The 19796-nt window shown below is 39.0% G+C and overlaps 1 protein-coding gene across 2 annotated transcripts; it reads right to left on the reverse strand.

The window, feature by feature from the left end:
• Nucleotides 1–2122: 2122 nt before the first annotated feature.
• axdnd1 (axonemal dynein light chain domain containing 1) lies at nt 2123–18990 on the reverse strand. 2 transcript variants are annotated; one of them, XM_034678164.1, is made up of 25 exons: nt 18774–18990; nt 16719–16876; nt 16529–16632; nt 14718–14811; nt 14455–14540; nt 14304–14360; nt 14094–14202; nt 12980–13101; nt 12719–12859; nt 12453–12557; nt 12146–12266; nt 10570–10671; nt 10292–10458; nt 9306–9375; nt 8669–8903; nt 8349–8571; nt 8116–8209; nt 5967–6157; nt 5795–5885; nt 3757–3900; nt 3186–3260; nt 2999–3100; nt 2793–2884; nt 2501–2640; nt 2123–2423 (listed from the first exon to the last, which is right to left on the reverse strand). In XM_034678164.1, exons 1-25 carry the CDS (start codon nt 18841–18843, stop codon nt 2308–2310), a joined length of 3009 nt encoding a protein of 1002 aa, XP_034534055.1. In that variant the 5' UTR covers nt 18844–18990; the 3' UTR covers nt 2123–2307. The 2 variants fall into 2 exon arrangements, with proteins under 2 accessions (XP_034534055.1, XP_034534051.1); XM_034678160.1 differs by having other exon boundaries at nt 3186–3269.
• Between the last annotated feature and the right edge of the window lie 806 nt (nt 18991–19796).

A 19796-nucleotide genomic window follows, 5' to 3' on the forward strand; every position in this document is an offset into this window, starting at 1 on the left:
TAAAATATGAGTTTGTACTGTGATAAATATTTTCACAAATGCTTTGGAATTTGAGTATTTATTCAGGTTAAGATCTGAGAGCATCTTCTAAAATTGAAAACTGAGATGAATGCCTGGAAAGTCTTCACTATTCTTTGAGTAATGTCTGCTAGAATCTTATCTTTAGGAGGCAAAACTCTAACAAGCTGACTTTACATGAAGTCAGTCAGGGAATTTAAGTCCTAATACTAATACAACACTAGTAAATGATGCTTCTTGAGTATTCTTGCAAGTTACTCTTCTTTAAAAGCCTGAAATGGAGTGATGGATAACACATTTGCTAAATGGCATGAAAAGGGAATAACAGGTATGTACACACTCGTAGAGAATAAAAGGTTTAAAACTTGTGAGAAACTTGAGAACGGGGACCTTTTTAGGTATCTACAGCTCAGACATTTCTATGATACAGAAATAAGACAATAAATCTCAGGTGATTGAAACTCTGATTGGTGCTTACAAAAACACTCTTTCAAAGATTGTTTCTAAACATTATAGAAGTCTGCAGGAACAGAATGGAAACAATACATGGTACGTTAAGACTAAATGGGAACTAGAACTGAATGTCACACCCCAAATTAAAAGTAAGCAACTTGGTACTCCGCAGCAATGTTGGAGACAATGTGGGCAGCTGAATGTCAATCAATCAATCAATCAATCAATCAATCAATCAATCAATCAATCAATCAATCAATCAATCAATCAATCAATCAATCAATCAATCTTTATTTATAAAGCGCCAAATCACAACAAATGTTATCTCAAGACGCTTTTACAAACATAGGAGGTCTAGACCACTCTATGTCAAATTATAAACAGAGACCCAACATCAAGACAGGGTAAGACTCAGTCTGACCCCACCTTAATCCATCATGAGCATTGCACATCGCAGTATTTAGCTAGTTACAGTGGCGAGGAAAAACTTCCTTTAACAGGCAGAAACCTCCAGCAGAACCAGACTCATGTTAGACAGCCATCATGCCTCGACCGAGTTGGGTCTGGAAAGACAGATAGAGGGGAGTAAGAGAGAGAAGTGATAGTGATGAGACGAGTCGTAGAAGCTGTTGCCGCTGGAGTCCAGAACGTCCGTATCAGCTGGAGTCCAGATCGTCCGCAGCAGGAGGACGTCTACGGCAGCTCAGAGGAATCTACGAGACAAGGGAGCTCAGGGACTCCAGAAAGGTCTATGGTTAGTAACTTTAATGGGACAGGCAGAGTTAAAGTAAGTGATGAGGGGGTTGGGGGGAAGGGGGTGAGCTAGGATCCCAGTGTGTCAGTGTGCCAGTTCCCCCGGCAGTCTAAGCCTATAGCAGCATGACAAAAGCTGGTCCAAGCCTGATCCAGCTCTAACTATAAGCTTTATCAAAAAGGAAAGTTTGAAGCCTACTCTTAAAAGTGGAGAGGGTGTCTGCCTCCCGGACCCTGACTGGTAGAGGATTCCAAAGGAGAGGGGCCTGATAACTGAAGGTTCTACCTCCCATACTACTTTTAGAGATTTTAGGAACAACTAGCAAGCCTGCATGTTGGGAGCGTAGAGTTCTAGAGGGGTAATAGGGCACTATGAGCTCTTTAAGATACGAGGGTGTCTGATTTTTAAGGGCTTTGTAGGTTAAAAGAAGGATTTTAAATTCTATTCTACATTTTATTGGGAGCCAGTGTAGAGAAGCTAACACTGGAGAAATGTGCTCCCTCTTCCTAGTTTTAGTCTATAATCGAGCTGCGGCGTTTTGAACTAGCTGAAGAATCTTTAGAGACTGTATAAAATTCATAGTTTGAGACCGGAGGTTGCTGCTTGGGAAAAACTGACTCAGTAACCTGTGGACTAAAGCACGGACCCATGACATCAACGCTGGAATAAATGGACTGATAGAATAAAAAGACAGGTGGTGATAACTGCTGTGCAGGAAATACTTCATATAGATACTGAGAAGGAGCCCCTTATTATATTTATGTTTGTTTGTGTATCATCTGTTGGGCTTTATGTTTGTTAATATTGGAAAAAAGCAAATAAAAAAATAAAAAAATACTAATAATGCCTCAAATCATGTTTATATGTTGGTGTCTGCATGAAACATTACATCCCTGATAGCTTTTCTTCACTGTTTTTATTGATGTGACTCAGTTAGATCACAGATAAAGAGTCCCCTCTCAACTTATTATTACAGAGAAAATAAATAAAACACACATTTATATCTAGGAATAAATCCCCCAGCTCTGTGGACAGTCTTTACATGCATACTAAGTTCTGACTTGTCCCAGTCACGTGTCAAATCAGCGTTTCTTAGTCCTCTTGCTGCTGCCTGATGGTTTGGCTTCAGCTGTGCTTTTCTTCAGAGGAGCTGGGGGCGTCGCTGGCGATGAAGAAGGCGGAGGAGTTTCCTTTGTCTCTGCAACACAAACATAAACATGACACACATGCATGCTGTAAGACTGTCTCATTTCCTCTGACATGTTCAGTCTGTACCTTCATTAAGTTCAGGCTCCAGACTGGGACGACCCTGCAGTTGTCTCTCCAGGTCCTGGATCTTCTCTAACGCAGCCTGCAGGGCTTCCTCTGCCTTCAGGGCTCGCTGCTCCGTGCTCTGGACTCGCAGCTCTGAATCACTGACCAAAACAAGGACAGGAATCTGGTTCACATGTCGTGAGCAACAAACTACTAAAACATAGCATTGTGCGAGTTCTTGAAACACTGATAACCTCTCCATCATCCTTATTCAGAGAACAGAAAACATTCATTGATATGAACCTGAACTTACTACAGGTCCTGCTGCAGTAATCCCACTGTGGTCAGATCACTGAAAGCTCTCTGGGCATCATCTGTTGCTGGAGAGACAACCAGCTCCTCTGTCTGATGCACACACACACACACCGACACACATACAGAGACAGATGGACGTTTGGTCAGAGAGACAGACAGGCAGGAAAACACATGGAGGGATAGTGAGTGATTGAATTGTCTGACCCCGTTCAGGTGGACACTGCTCTGTCCCAGCTTCCTCCCTGTTATGTGTCCATCGTAGCCGATCATCTTCACCACAGGGCTTTCACGAACCGAGAGCTCCCCCTGCAGGACAAAAACTATCATGTTCATTTATAGAGAATTAGACCTGAGTGCTTGATGAATTTACACTTCATACACATGTACTGGCCTCTTTCTGTTCTGCCTCAGGCTCCTGTTTGGTCTCAGTGTTTGCTGAAGGCTCTGCTGGAGACTCTGTGTTCATCTGTAAACACAAACAAATACAGAATTATCTTTATTGACTTTTGATCCGCCCTGTGATAGGTTGGCGACCTGTCCAGGGTGTACCCTGCCTTGCGCCCAAAGCCAGCTGGGATAGGCTCCAGCCCCCCGTGACCCCTAACGGGATAAGCGGTCAAGATAATGGATGGATGGATGGATTGACTTTTGATCCTAAAAAAATGTACTCTTGTTTCTCTAATATCGCCAAAAATTCAATTTCTTTCATTCCTGTTGTTGTGACTGTAGTTTTATTTGGCAACTGGTGAAAGTTTTGCATATTAATGATAATGTCAATAATGTCTTCATAATGTTGTCACTGTTCTGACATCAGGAAGGAAAGTAATCTCTCCAGTAATGACGAGACAATCAAGTAAAAACATGAAAAAGAAACCACAGTCAAACTAAATTAAATATAATGTAATGATTAAAATATACATTTCATCATCACTACATTAAACAAATAAGGCTCCATTTTTTACCAAAGTCCTTGAGTTGTCTGATGTGGAGACGATGGCATCAGCGGTGGAGGCGGGGTCAGCCTGTTTGACGGACAGCTCTATAGAACCACCTTTCACTCCTAAAAGCAGGATTTTAGAAGTCTCCATCCAATCAGTGCACTCCCTCTGCAGGAGGAGGAAACAGCACAGATGTGGGAAGTTTAATTTACCCTTGTTTTAAATTACACAATGTTTAATGGAGTTAGGTGTCTTGAAAAACACTTAAGCTTATTACTATTATTATTATTTATTTAATATTAATTTATTTTATTTCATCGTTATTATTATTATTATTATTATGATTATTATTATTTTCCTCTTCTCTATCTATTTTCTTATTTGTTTAATTACTATAATTATTATAATTTATGTTGTTAGTATTATTTTTTAATTAATTGATCAATATTTTTTTATCAATCTACTAATTTTTGTTTTCAAGTCATTCAGCACACATGTATGGGAATTGTATGCCTTGTATAATATACATACATGCAATTTTGCAATGTGTGTAGGTATATGATCTACGGTGGCTCTGAGAGCTCACAGCACTGCAACTTAAGAAAACACATTCAAAACGACAAAACACAAGCAAAATTAAGAAAACATCTTCATCAATTTGACAAAACCATAGACTGTAAATAAAAATGGACAGCGTTGCTCCGCCTCTTCCTGTTGTACGGTTCTGAAGCCTAAAAATCCCTCTCCTGGGCGCAGCCATTGTGCAGCCAGAGCCTGTGAAGCCTTTGTAATAAGCTCCGCCCTACAGCGTAACGTCACAAGACGCTGTGTGTCCTTTGAAGTTTCGTTCTACGGCGGCTGTGAATCAAAGGAAACAGGAAGTAAAACCCCGTTTTTTAAACTCTAATAACTAACGAAGAAGAAACTGTTCAGAATAAAGAGGCCTTGAACACAAAACAGTCAAATACTAACTACATATCACCACAGCATACGGATGTGAGAGACATTCATACGACGTGTATTTATTTTTTAAAGTTTGACTGCTCCCCCATTCAAATGAACGGGGGAGACGGATTTTTTGACCTATACTGCAGCCAGCCACCAGGGGGCAGTCACACTGCTGAAAGCCTCCCCACCAGGGCCGTATCCGGCACGCTTGGACAAAACGCGCTGCAAAGACCACAACACAACGGAAGTGTTTCCAGAGGACACTGAAAAGTGATGCACACATCCAGACACGCTTGTTGTTGACGTGGAAACACTTACTTTTTTATCTCATTTTCCAACACCACTGACGGTAAGAGAACCTTAATAGCACTGTGACTCAAAATCTGCGTCAACAACAAGCGTGTCAGGATGTGTGCATCACTTTTAAGTGTCCTCTGGAAACACATCCGTTGTGCTGTGGTCTTCAGATCGCGTTTTTCTAATGTGTTGTGTTGTGATCTTTGCAGCGCGTTTTCTAAATGCTGAGCATGTGTTGTCAAATTGATGAAGATGTTTTCTTAATTTGCTTGTGTTTTTTCTTTTTGCATGTGTTTTCTTAAGTTGCAGTGCTGTGAGCTCTCAGGGCCACTGTAATAATCTGTATAGGCACTCCTTGCACTATTTATGGATGATGTCTAAGTGCCTTATTGTACCTTTTCTCTTCTCTCATGTAGATCTACTTCCTGATATGTATATTGATTTTATAATTTTTAAAAACATTTTCTTTAAAAGGTAAAAATCACTAGCATGAATTGTTTAAGTTGATCTTCTGTTAATAATGTGTAAAAATTCAAATAATAGGGCGCAGACTTGGCCTAATGGTTAAGTTGAGTGAACATGTAGTGGGTGGCCTGGATTCAAATCCAGCCTGCGGCCTCATTCCTGCAGTTTCCTACACTATCCACTGTCCTCTCCTCTATAAAATAAAGGTGTTAAAGCCAAAATAACATGACTTAAAAAAAAAAATTCAAATAAACTGAGCTTTGGAAAAAAAAAAAGAGAAGGAAACACTTGTGTGAGAAGGAAAGCCTGCCAGTACCTCAAACATGCAGCCCTGACTGTTTTAATATCTCACCTGTAGCTTTGTGCATTCATTCATCTCATTCTCGCCCACAGCTTCATGTGGGTTCTGCTGAATCTGCTCCTCCACAATCAGCTTGCAGGAGCTGAAGTCAAAAACAAACATCCCCCTGTGAGTAAATCCCCCTCTGCTGATCTCCTGCTCTGGTTTAAGTGTTAATAAGTACCTGGAGATGTATTTGGAAAAACTGTCCAGTCTCTCAGCTAGCATCTTGGCATCCTCATCCAGTGTTTGCACGGAGATGTTCATCCTGTTGAGCTGTTCCAGTACTTGGTTCTGGTCCTCGCTGTGGTCTGGTACCATGACGAGCAAAAGATCCAACATCCAGCGGGTCTGAGCCAAGTGAACTGAGGTGACCTGGGAGGGGCAGAAAGACGACAACTCAAGATGTGTTTTAAACTTAAAAAGGCAAAATATCAGCTCAAGTTAATAATAATAATAATGCATTTTATTTATAGGCATCTTCTTGGCACTCAAGGTCACCTTACAACATTAAAAACAAACAGAGTTGAAATAACAAACAGTAAATAAAACACAATTTAAAAAGTTTTAAGTGAATGGACAGAGGAGTTGTGGTCAGATGGAGTAAGCCAGTTTAAACAGATGGGTTTTGAGTTTGGATTTAAAATGTGGGAGTGAGTCAGTGTTGCTGAGGTCAGGTGGGAGAGAGTTCCAGAGCTGGGGAGCAGAGCGGCTGAAGGCTCTGCTCCCCATGGTAACAAGGCGAGCAGGGGGGACAGTGAGGTGGATGGAGGAGGAGGGTCTGAGGGTGCGGACGGGTGTGGCAGTATGGAGGAGGTCAGAGAGATATGGAGGGGCGAGGTTGTGTATGGATTTGAAGGTGAGGAGAAGTATTTTGTAGTTGATCCGGTGTGTGATGGGGAGCCAGTGGAGCTGTTGCAGGATGGGTGTGATGTGGTGGAAGGAGGCGGTGCGTGTGATGATACTGGCGGCTGAGTTTTGAACCAGTTGAAGTTTATGGAGGGTTTTGCGGGGGAGACCAAACAGAAGGGAGTTGCAATAGTCCAAACGGGAGGTGACGAGGCTGTGAACAAGAATGGCGGTGGAGTGGGGAGTGAGTGAAGGACGGAGACGGTTAATATTGCGGAGGTGAAAGTAGGCGGACCGGGTGACGTGGTTGATATGGGAGGTGAAGGAGAGGGTGCTGTCGAGGATGACACCCAGACTCTTAACCTGAGGGGAGGGGAAGAGGGGCGAGTTGTCGATGGGAATAGAGAAATTATGGAGTTTGTTTAATGTAGATTTTGTGCCAATTAGAAGAAGTTCAGTTTTATTGCTGGTTAGACAAAAAGCTCTGGTAAAGGGTCTCAGGAGTAAATAAGACATAAGAACAGAAGGCATAGAGTTTTAGTAGCTGATCAGCTGAACAGAGAAAAAGAATGAAGAGGTCCAAACAGCTTCGTTAAGTCTGACACCATATATCATTATAAGACAGTTCTTGTTCCTACATCAGTGTGTTTTCTTATTTACTTTACTAAGCACTTATCCATGATAAATAAAAATCATCCACTAGATCTTCAAATCTGCAGACGTGGGGAGTCAAACCAACCTTTGTGTTTATTAAGACAGCCTACAACTAGCATGCCTCCCTTCTAAGCTCCTTGTTAGCACACACGTGTGCAGGTAATGAAAAATGGAGGAGGGGTTCAGTATTATTTTATACAGTCTATGGGCTGAACAAGCTCCGTGCTCTGACTCCGCGACAGACCGGATATTGTTGTTACGTAACAAAAACACGGAAGTATGAAACGGCTCGTTTCACACACATTTACAGAAAGGTGGAGAAATCAGAACAGGGGCAGAATGGATTCTTTTCATTCTCGGGGGGTTTGTAGACAGGGACACATATTTCAGGTAGAGAACCATTAAAAAGTCCATTTTGCATGATATGTCACCTTTAAATCATGACATTTTAGGGCCTCCGTAAGTATCAAGAACTGTCTTATTATAAAAACTGAAGTACTTGAGAAAAAGAATAAAGCTTTAAAGAAGGAGTTACCTGGAGGTGTGTTGGTTAAATTGAAAAGATCCAGAAGAGAATGTGGTTTAGAGCCAGTGCTGGAGGAAAAGCTCAGGAAGTGAAGCTGACAGTAGAAAAGACAGAACAGGGAGAAACTGGAAAGAGAGAAAGAGAAGTGGACTAATGAACTAGAATTTCACAACTTGAGGTCTAATTTTTTTGCCGTTTAAATGCATCACATTCCTGTTCCTGATATATCTGTTACAGAAAACTTGATGGAAGTTCAGATATTTTGCAGACCTCCCTGGATAGTTTGAAGCTGGTTGGTACTCACCTCCTCGCTGAGTCTCTGGTTCTCCTCATCAGCAAAACTGGACAGGTTGGTAATAAACTCCTGAGCTTTGACTGATATGGTTTCTGTCTCTTCACTGTTTGAACAAACCGACACAAAGAACATTTAGAGTATTATGTTTTCAGTTTTAAAACACATGTAGCCTCAGTTTCCCACCAAGTCACATCAGCTAGAGCTCAATTTCAAACAACGATGCCTGTGAATGAAAATCTTACTGTATGTTGGGTTTATCTTTGTCTTTGTCGCTTTCATCCACTGACTGTGAGCTGGGGAAGTTCTTCAAGGCGTCTTCAGCCAAACTCTGCCAGTCGTGCAGAGCCCTTTGGAATTTCAGCCAATCAGAAGCAGACATTATTTCTGCGCGACCAGTCATTGCATCCAGTTTTGCGACCCATGACTCCATGAGTCTAGAAAGTGACCTGATCTGTGCATGGATCCCTAAAGCAGCATGTCTGGAGTCAGTTTCAACGCTTAATAACCCACCGTGAGATCTGCTTAAACATTAAAGATACTCTATATAAATGATGGTCCTCACCAGTCTCTCCAGTGACCTGTGTGTCCAGCTGTTTGAGGAGCTCAGATAAGTCCTTGTCAAGCTCTCTCAGGGCCTGCTGGCCTTCAGGAGCCTCGCCGTCAGGAGATGGATGTCTCCTGAACAGCTCGAGGCTCATGTTCAGCCATCTTTCCTGGACGCTGGTGAGCTGGTTGAGAGTCTGCTGGCTGCAGAGAAGCTTCTCACCTTGGTAGCATTCACACAGGAGGGTCAGCATCTACAGGAAAAACATCTACAGGATGAGCTGTATGCAAGTAGAGGTACTAAATTAGTGGATCTTTGTAATACAACCTACATGAAGGCGATCAAAACAGCCAATAACTTTAGAAATACAAAATAAACATGTTCAAAAACAATATGACATCACACTGAAGTCCCAGCAGACCAGATTACTTTTCAAACAGATGACACAGACGAGTGATGAGTGACAGTGGTGGACAGAGATGAGATGGAAGTGGTGACAGAGGTGAGACACAGCAGCCAATCAGCAGACAGATCAGATATCAGAGCAGACAAGGGATGATAAATGTGACAGATGAAGGGATGAGATGATTTAAATAGATCAGAAACATAAAGGAGTTGACATTGAGAACACACACGTACACACACACTGTCTTACATATGACCACTTCTTTATGTCAGTGAGAATCTTTTCCATTGAAGATTTCTCATATTTTGGATTCGGACTCCTAGAAATAGAGAGAGAGAGAGAGAATCTTAAGTAGAATTCACATTAACAATATAAGTTATTATCAGACACCTCTCCTGTGGAATCATCTACCAGTCATGGTCGGGCACGGATTTGGCCTGATGGCTAAATTAAACGCCCATGAAGCGGTTGGCCCGGGTTCGATTTCAGCCTGCGGCCCCTTCCCTGCATGTCACTTCCCCACTCTCTCCCTGCTTTCAGCACTATCCACTGTCCTCCCCACTGTCCAAAATATAACTTACCAATCAGGATCTGGGAGGCAGACACCCTCTCTACTTTAAAGAGTAGGCTTCAAACTTTCCTTTTTGATAAAGCTTATAGTTAGAGCTCGTTCAGGCTTGGACCAGGTCCTAGTTAAGCTGCTATAGGCTTAGACTGACACACTGGGATCCTGTCCTTCCCTCTCTCTCCTCTCTCTTCCTGTCCCATTAAAGTTACTAACCATAGACCTTTCTGGAGTCCCTGAGCTCCCTTGTCCCGTAGGTTCCTCTGGATCTCTGCTGCTGTGGACGTGTCAGACTCCAGCTGCTACAACTACTACTATCCGTCTCCCCACTATCATCTCTCTCTCTCTCTTCATCTCCCTCTATCCCTCTCTCCAACGCGGTCTCAGCAGATGTGTGTCTAACATGAGTCTGGTCCTGCTGGAGGTTTCTGCCTGTTAAAGGAAGTTTGTCCTTGCCACTGTAACTTGCTAAATGCTGCAAAGTGCTCTGCTCATGGTGGATTAAGATGAGATCAGACTGAGTCCTGTCTGTAAGATGGGACTGGATCTGATCCTGTCTTGATGTTGGGTCTTTGTTAATAACAGAACAGAGTACGGACTGCTTAAATGTGCTTTAAAATAATTGATTACAAACATTGAATGATCTGATGATATTTCAGCGAGTCCTTACTTGTTCTTTGTCGTGCAAAAGGTGAGCCACTTGTCGATGCCTCGCCGGATGGCAGTGATTTGTTCACACTGAGCATGCTCAGTCTTCTTCAGTTCGGCCATGAAAGCAGTCATCTGCTCTGTCCAGTAGTCCGATAGCTTCATGATGGTGTCCAGGTCCTCTGTGTCCTACAGCAGGATGGTCACTGTCATAGTCAGAGTGTAACTGAACCACCACAGATATTTACACTGAGCGATTGATTGGTGGAATTGAGTGCTTCATGCATTCTCCTGTGTTACCTTTGAGGTCAGATAGATGCTGCAGTGCTTTGCCGTCTTTGACCAGCTCTGCTCGCTGATGTGAAGCTGACTGACCAGCTGTAGCTTCTTCATACTGATCACCTGAGGATCAAAGAGAATGGTGTTGAACGTGTTTGGAGCCAATTCAATAAAAAAGTCTACAATTGGCTTCCTGTATCTTTTAGAATAGATTTTAAGTTTATTTTATTGTATGTTTTAAATCTCTTAATGGTCTTGCTCCTTCTTTTTAAAGTTATATTTTTGGCCTCTTTGCCTCCATTATATAGGACAGCCGAAGAGAGACAGGAAATGTGGGGAGCAGAGAGTGGGGGAAGACATGCAGGAAATGGTCAACCGGCCGGGAATCGAACCAGCAACCCCTGCGACCCCTGCGACCCCTGCGACCCCTGCGACCCCTGCGACGAGGACCGCAGCCTCTGCATGTGCTTGGACCGCGCTTGGACCGCTAGGCCACCAGCGCCCCCGTCTTGCTCCTTCTTATTTATCAGATTTGCTTTTATAACATGAGCCAGTGAGAGCGCTCAGGTCTTCGGGTAGTGGACTTTTAATTGTACTAAAAGCTAGAACAAAGACCCAAGGTGAGGGAGCCTTTTATCATCATGGCCCACGTCTGTGGAACACCCTGCCTGAAGATCTGAGGGCTGCACAGAGCATCAACATTTTTAAAAGCAAACTCAAGACCAACCTTTTTAGTCTCGCTTTTAACTGAGTTTTATTCTTGTAACAGTTTTTATTTCACCTTACTTTATCCATTTATTTATTTATTAATCATCTAGTTCAAATTTTAGTCACTATTTTATTTATTTTATTTTATATATTTATTTATACATTTATTTATATATTTATTTATTTATTTATTATTTAGTTCAATTTTTTGTCACTTTTTAAACTTTTTTTATTTTTTATATTTATTAATTAAGTATAGCATCTTATTTTATTTTAATGGTTTAATATTTTAGTGTTGTATTATCTTAGACATTTATTTTATTTTGGTGAGTTTAATTTCCTGTGTTGAGTTTCTTATTTTACCTCCAGTGTTTCCTCATTAAGATATCATGAGAGCGTTTCCTCAGTTCGCTCAGCATTTTTTTATTCTTAATTTATTTATTCATTTTTTATTGTTATTATCATTTATGCATATATTGTGTTCTTAACCTTAGGATTGTGGGGTGGGTTTGGAGTGGGGCTCGGGTTGGGATTAGGATGGGGGGGGTCTTTTTATTTTATTTTTATATATATCGTTCTTTTTTTAAATTTATTCTATTTCAAGTTGTGTGTAAGTTATGTACAACACTTTGTGTTACAATGTCATTGTATGAAAAGCGCTTTATAAATAAAGTCTGATTGATTGATACACCCTAAACATGGGAGCTAAACAGAGCTTAGTTTAAAGCTAAAACATTATAACTCTTTGTATTCTTGCCCGTTGATAACTGAGGAGGTAATAGAAAAACCTTTGTCAGGCTATCTGCCTCAAGGCGATCCAAAGTCATCTATTATTGATTCAAAGAGGTGCGTCTGGTTGAAAGAAAAAGGAGCTTCATGGCTCACACACCTTCAGGGCGAGGCAGAAGGTGAGCTGGCTCCAGTAGTCCCTCTCCTCCGTCATCTGAAGCAGCTGAGCCTCCAGACGACCTCTCTGCAGTTCGTACAGCTCATGGTAGCCCTGGACCATGCTATGAAGAACACATGGACCATTTGAAAGCAGTAGCTTGTCATATTTAAACATATACGTGATTGATTCTGCAGGAAAACTCTATTAAAGCTATAATATACAAGGTTGGGAACAGCAATGCTACATCTTGGTGCATACAGGACTGGGACTAAATGAAAAGTTGTTAAGTTAGTCTAAGTGGACTGACTCTGCGCTGGTGTTAGTCTGATCGATGGCTCCAGCCAGCTGCCGGTGAGCAAGCTCTGCCTGCTGGGACACGAAGGCGTCATGTTCTCCAATTTTGGACAACTCCCTGTGAAGAGGAAGAACACCCATAACCACAAAGACTAACACACACTGCTCATACTCACACACACACATCTTCACTTCTTGCCTTTGTAAGATCCTTTCAAAATAAAACACAGGCTAATTTCACACATCACAACCCAGCAGCTTTACGCCTGAGCTACATACACGCTGAGTTCCTGCATGGATATCTTGATGTGGAGGATCTCTTCAGTTAGCCGGCGGTCAAGAGCTCGCTGTGCCACTGCCTCAGTGTGCAGAGCCTTCAGACACTGCGGGATTCTCTCAAACAGGGACTGGTAGCGCTGTCTGGACAAAGAAAAACAAGAGATTTAATTAAACTCAATGGAGTAAAAAGAAGAAGAAGAATGACCTCCATATTTCCATGATTTGGTTACTTTTTTCAAGGCTAATGTGTCGGCTGCAAACCTGAGCTTGGCGAGAAGTTCTCCTCTCTCCAAGCAGCTCACGCTGACCTGCCGGATCAGCTCATGGAAAACAACGTTGTAGATATTCTGCTCAACCTGCACCAGCTCCAACAGCTGCTCCATCTGTAAGACATTTCAGTGAACTATCTCTGAGCAATCTGGCTTTAAAAAGACGTTCCATAAGTTAAAGGTGACATATTCTGCTCTTTTTCATCAAAATATGTTGGTCTAAGAGGTCCCCAAAACATGTCTTTAAAGTTTATTGCTCAAAAAAACACTTTGAAATCAGATTTTGGTCTGCCTGTAAACCCCTCTTTTTCAGCCTTGCTCAGAACAGGCTGTTTTCTGTGTCTGTGCCTTTAAATGAGAATGAGCTCTCTGACCACGCCCCCTCAGGAAGTGGATGTGTCCTCAGCTCTCCAGCACGTTGATCTAATGTTTACATGTTGGCTGAATATACATGGCTGCTCACAGACCCACGTTACTTCAACCCTCTGAATCTGATCCAGAATCTGATCCTGACAGAGAGGCGCTTGCAGCAGGACCTTTCTGAAGGATTAGTCACAGATTTAGTGTTTCTTGTTGTTTTATTTGTCAGTATGTCGACGTGTGTCTTGGTACACAGCTACAAACATGTAGCTATGTGGCTATGCTAACTAGCGCTAGCACTTATCCATGATAAATAAAAATCATCCACTAGATCTTCAAATCTGCAGACGTGGGGAGTCAAACCGACCTTTGTGTTTATTAAGACAGCCTACAACTAGCATGCCTCCCTCCTAAGCTCCTTGTTAGCACACATGTGTGCAGGGAATGAAAAACGGAGGAGGGGTTGAGTTGTATTTTATACAGTCTATGGGCTGAACAAGCTCCGAGCTCTGACTTCCTGTTACAGACCGGATGGCGTTGTGACGTATGAAAAACACTGAAAACTGAAACGGCTGGTTTCAGCACACATTTACAGAAAGGTGGAGAAATCAGAACAGGGGCAGAATGGATTCTTTTCATTTTCAGGGGGTTTGTAGACATGGACACATATTTCAGGTAGAGAACCATTAAAGAGTCGATTTTGCATGATATGTCACCTTTAATAAAGAGTTTTCTGTCTGTCGTACCTGGGAGACATCATTCAGCTCCTCACTTTGCTGATCCACTCCGGCCTTCTCCAGCATGTCGTCCATCATCCTCATCAGCTGAACCACCTCCAGTCTGCTGCTCGGTTTGCTGGACACAGAGACAGCTTTGTCCTACATCTTCTTTTACCTAAAGTCAAAATACAATACCTTCCATTCTAAGTTGCATTTATTGATGTTTCAGATACTCACAGTGAAGGGAAGACCCGAAGCCTCTGCTCATCATCCTGAAGCTGCACTGTGAACGCACTGAGAAGAAGAAGCAACATGAGCATTCATAAGAATTAAATTGAGAGTTCCTGGTTATCATGAATAAATAGATTAATAGAAAAAGCAGACTTACTCTTCATAAAGCTCAAGGTTCCTCAGTCCTTTGTTTTTCACAATGTGATACTCCTCTGGGATCAGACTTTCAGAGATGCTCATGTTCTGAAAAAAGGACAGAGTGGATAAATATCTGTGAATTATACAACTGTAGGACTTTAAGATAACAGTAAAACCTTCTACAGCTGAGTATTGTAAAGTATTTAGATCTCTCTCTGGTATTAATTTTACTTTGTGTGAATACAAAACATGTGAAATCAAAGGTTGGTTAAAGCAGCTCACCTGTGTGTCTCCAATCCTGCTCTTGTCAGTCACTGGTGGGAGGGGTGTCAACTTTTTTGGGGTTATGACAGCATCACACAGGAAGGAAATGTCCCTAAATAAACACCATCAGAACAGAGGATTAAATATACACTCTTTTCTTCCTATTGACTCTTTTGTAGATTCTCAAAATGTGAATTTCAAAGTTGAATTTCTTATTTTTAGGTCCTTTTAATGGAACACAAAGTTAGCTAGCTTAACCTCAAATAATCATTCAACCAAGCTTTATTTATAGAGCACCTTTCATGCAGATCAAAAGCAATTCAAAGTGTTTACAGCGATTGACAACAAGAAAGAAGCAGAAATAAAATAATGGCAAAAAATGCTACATATTAAAAAACAAAACAACAATAATTTCGAAGTAGAGACTTATGCACACAACAATAAAATATATGTAATTAGAAAAAGTAAAGAAATCAAAATAATAAGAATAAAAATAGTTTAAATCAATAAATAAATAAAAAGGGTAAGGAAAGAAGTTGAAGATAAATAAAGGCACTAAAATTATCAATATAATTTTATATTAGACAAATAATTTAAAAAATGTAAAAATTAAAAATTAAAGAATAAAAAAATTAAAATAAATATAAATCAATGTAAATTAAAAATCTATTAAATTAACAAATTAATCTTTATCATTGTGAAAAAAACCAGAATTGTTTTCTTAATTATTTTCACTCATTGCCAGTCTTTCCTCTAACCTAGACCCCCCCACCCTCTTTCTCTCTCTTCTTTTTTTTCCCTTCTGTTTTTCAAAATTTAATTTATTTTGTGTTTGTTTATTGCATCAGTTCCATTGCCATTTACCTATTTCGTGACTACTCTATTTAGAATAATGAATCTGATTATTTTAAAGAGGGAAATTGATCATTATAATTTTCTTTGAATGCAGAGACAATGTTTATAGTTTTGTTAGGAAAAAAAAAAGACAGGCATTGTATATTTCAAATTTATATCATTGTATTTTAAACTGATTGTGGCCCAAATAAAAAGATGTTAAAAAAAAATAAAAAATTAACCAATGAACTAATAACTGTTCCATCGTCTCGGAGCGTCGTGGCTGAAAGCAGCGTCACTAAAGATGTTTCTGTTCTCTGAGGAACAGCTTCAGAGAGGATCCGGAGGATCTGAGAGGCCTTCCTGGTTCATACACTAAAAAGCATCTCTGAGATGTAGTCTGGTGTGAGGCCATGCAGTGCCTTAAAAACTAGTGAAATAATTTTAAAATCAACATGAGAAGAAACAGGCAACCAGGGTAAAGACTTAAAATGGGCGTGTGCTCTCCTTCTGGTCTTTCTGCATTCTGAGTTCATTGCAGTTTGTTTTGTTTTCTTTGGTAGTCCAGAAAGGAGAGCATCACAGTGGTCTCCTCTGTTGTTTATAGAAGCGTGCATTAGTCTCTCTGTGTTGCTCAGGGAGAGAAACAGCCTCACTTTAGAGATATTCTTTAGATAATTAAATGCTGTTTTTGTGATTGAGTGTACATGTGGCTTGAAATTAAAATCAGACTCAAATACAACACCTAGGTTTCCTGCTTTGTGGCCTGGGTTAAGTCCAAAACATTTAGTGTAGAGGCCTGTTTCTCTCTCTGAGCCTTTGAACGGATGACAAGTATGTCTGTTCTTCAAAACCTCAAATAAGCTTCACTTTTCTAGGAGTAAAGGAAGCTAAACCTTGTGATAGAATTACTTTAAAAGTATATGCAAGTAATAAAGTATTAGAGCTTTTGAAATCACTCAGTTTCAGCATTGTGTCTGTCTTGTTAAGCTGACCTGCCGGCTCCAGTCACAGATGTGGGCTGCTCAAGAAAGTACTTGTACTTCTTGCGCCCCAGAGGATGATGCCAGACTGCATCCGGCCGCCTGATTCCACAGCCCTGCACACAAAGTAACATCAGCGGTGTAAACTGAAGTCAGGCACACAGACATAACCCTCCTAAATATGAAAGGGGCTTGATTTTACCTTGCAGTGTCGATGGTGAGCAGTGTGCCCCAGTGTAATCTTGTTACAGACAGTGGAGGAGAGGCTGACCATGAGTTCATCTGGGATGATCTGGGCGTTGACAGGAGGAAGTGGCGTCTTTTTGCCCTCTGCTGGGACTTGACAGTTCAGTTCCACCACTGAGGGACAGAAAGTCAAACTCTCATGCATGCATATCTCATAGTTTGACGTTGCTAGATAAAATAACACATCCATTAAAAAAAATAAGAATAATGAACAAGAAGATTTGATTCCTCCTGACTCCCTGAGGAGGAGGTATCCAAAGTGGAATATAAAGTTTAGCAAATATCTATGAAGTTACAAGACAATGATATGGTCCAAACAATGTGTGAATTATTGTTCAACTTGCCTCAAGACTCTATGAACCCTCAAACTCAGTGAATCTACTCCAAACAAAGTAAGACAAGATTATACTTTATTGATCCCTGGGGGGATATCAGTTGTTGCAGCAATGAAATAAAGGTAGAAAAAATAGAGCAAAAATTAAATTGAAAAAAATTAAATTAAACTAGATGAATAACCTTAAAAATAAAGGTGAAACGATTTATTTTGATGTAATTTATTTATATATTTCTCCCTTTAATTGTTATTTATTCTGCTTTTGTTTTCTAATATCCTTATGCCTTGGCTGTCCTGTGACTGGAAGCCAGTTGTTTTTAATTTTGTCTGGTTTTCTCTTTTTATTATTTCTGTATTGTCTTTGTTGTATTTGTCTGTCTGTATGGAAAATTCAATAAATACACTATGACTCAGACACTTAGTAAGAGGCTCCCTGAGGGAATTTCACAAGATGTGGGACTCGTTCTTTAAGTATTTGCAGGAGCTGGACCTCTCTGAGACCCCTGATTAGGTGGTTACCTTTTTGGCAATATCTGAAGTGATGTTGACGGCGGGAGACTGACCAATAACAATTTATTTGTTTTGAATTGTTTTTATTTTTTATGTAATTGTATTTAATTTTTGTATTTGTCTTATTACTTAATTATTTATTCACTTAATACATATTGATTTGTATACGCTTCCCTATATCATTAAATTCTAATATAATATGTACCTCCATTGTTTTTGTTGTTGTTGTTGTTGTTGTTGTATGTCACTGTCTGTGTGCTGTCCTGGTATTGTGTTGTTTGTATTTAACAAAATGTCAATAAACATATCTGTGAAAAAAAACAAAACACTATGACTAAAATAATAAATAAAGGTGGAACATATTGAGTAAAAATTTAATAAAATTAAAAATAAATTCACTTAAACTAGATAAATAACATTACAAATAATGGTGGGGAAAAAAAAGAGTAAAAATAAAATATATATTTTTTTAATTAAACTATAGAAATAACATAAAAAATAAAGGTGGAAAAAATGAGTAAAAATAAAATATATATATGTTTTAATTAAACTATATAAATTACATAAAAAATAAAGGTGGAAAAAATAGAGTAAAAATAAAATATATATATGTTTTCATTAAACTATATAAATAACAAAAAATAAAGGTTGAAAAAATAGAGTAAAAATATAATATACATATATTTTTTAATTAAACTATATAAATAAATAAATAAATAAAGGTGGAAAAAATAGAGTAAAAATAAAATTAAATACAAATTAAATACAATTAAACTAGATAAATAACACAAAAAGTAAGGGTGGAAAAAATAAAGTAAAAATGATAATAAAAAATGATAAAACTAGATAAATAAAATAAAAGATAAAGGTGGAAAAATTGAGTAAAAATAATATATATGTATTTTAAATTTTAAAAATAAATTAAATACATGAAATAAAAAATAAAGGTATATAGTCTATAGATGTTACACATTGTAAACAGTTAAAATTAAACAGGCAGTTTTGACATGTTATGCAGAAATATGACAGCAAGTATGACATAACGTTTCCCACACCCTTCTGTTCGGTTTCTCTTCCACCTGTTTATCCTCCACCTGTTTATTTAGCACTTAGCATTAAGCTCCTCCAGCCTCCCCCACTGACCGCCCTGTAACCATAGACTGTCACCTGTGCCGTCCTGGTCCTGCTCCGTCCTCGTTGAACCCGGAGCTGAGCTGGCTCTGATGGACTCAGACATGCTGGACTCAGGTTGGATATCTTACAGGAAGCTCGCTGCTACAAATATCTGACACTTAAAAGAAGTCATGTTCGCGGGAAGGGGTTTTATTTAGTCCCCGAAAGAGACCGTCTGCTCCAGTCTCCTGAGAGAGTCTACTTCCTGGTCGCGTTGCCAGGGAAACTGTAATGCTGTGACACCGTTTTTTTTTCCTTCTTCTAAAATTCAGTAAATAAAAGGATCCAATTTAAAACAAATACAAAAAAACAACATTTTGATCCATTATTTTGTCTTTCAGATTTTTTATTTTATCCTATTTTTTTTTTGCCCTGAAAAATGATTTACTACAACATCAAATAATAATAATAATAAGAATAATAATAAGAATAATAATAAGAATAATAATAAGAATAATAAGAATAACATGAAATAATAATGATAATAATAATAATAAAAATAAAAATAAGAATAAAAATATGAATAAAAATAATAATAATAATAATAATAATAATAATAATAATAATAATAACAATAATAATAATAATAATAATAATTATAATTATAATAATATTGATAACAAGAAAATAATATCATGGATATCAATAATACATGAAATAAAAACAACTTATAGAATAATATATATTTTAAAACACGTTTTTACCGCAGTCATTTTACAAATGACTAAACCCAACTTTGTACATCATCCAACAATTTTATTTTTGCTTCATCAGGTTATTATTTTTAATACTCATTAATTAAATTGTATTAAATTTAGCTCATTTTTATATACATATTTTATTGGATTGATTTATTGATTATTCTTGTATTCCTATTTATATAATTATTATTGTTTTTGTAATATTTATATCTGATCCTGGATGCTACAATCTTATACAATCTCAAAATAAGTCTTTCAAAAATTGATACATAATTATTATTGATATCAAGGATCTTATATGACAGTTATTCATTTA

The sequence above is a fragment of the Notolabrus celidotus genome, chromosome 2 (assembly GCF_009762535.1).
Source record: "Notolabrus celidotus isolate fNotCel1 chromosome 2, fNotCel1.pri, whole genome shotgun sequence".
Classification (NCBI taxonomy): Eukaryota; Metazoa; Chordata; class Actinopteri; order Labriformes; family Labridae; genus Notolabrus; species Notolabrus celidotus.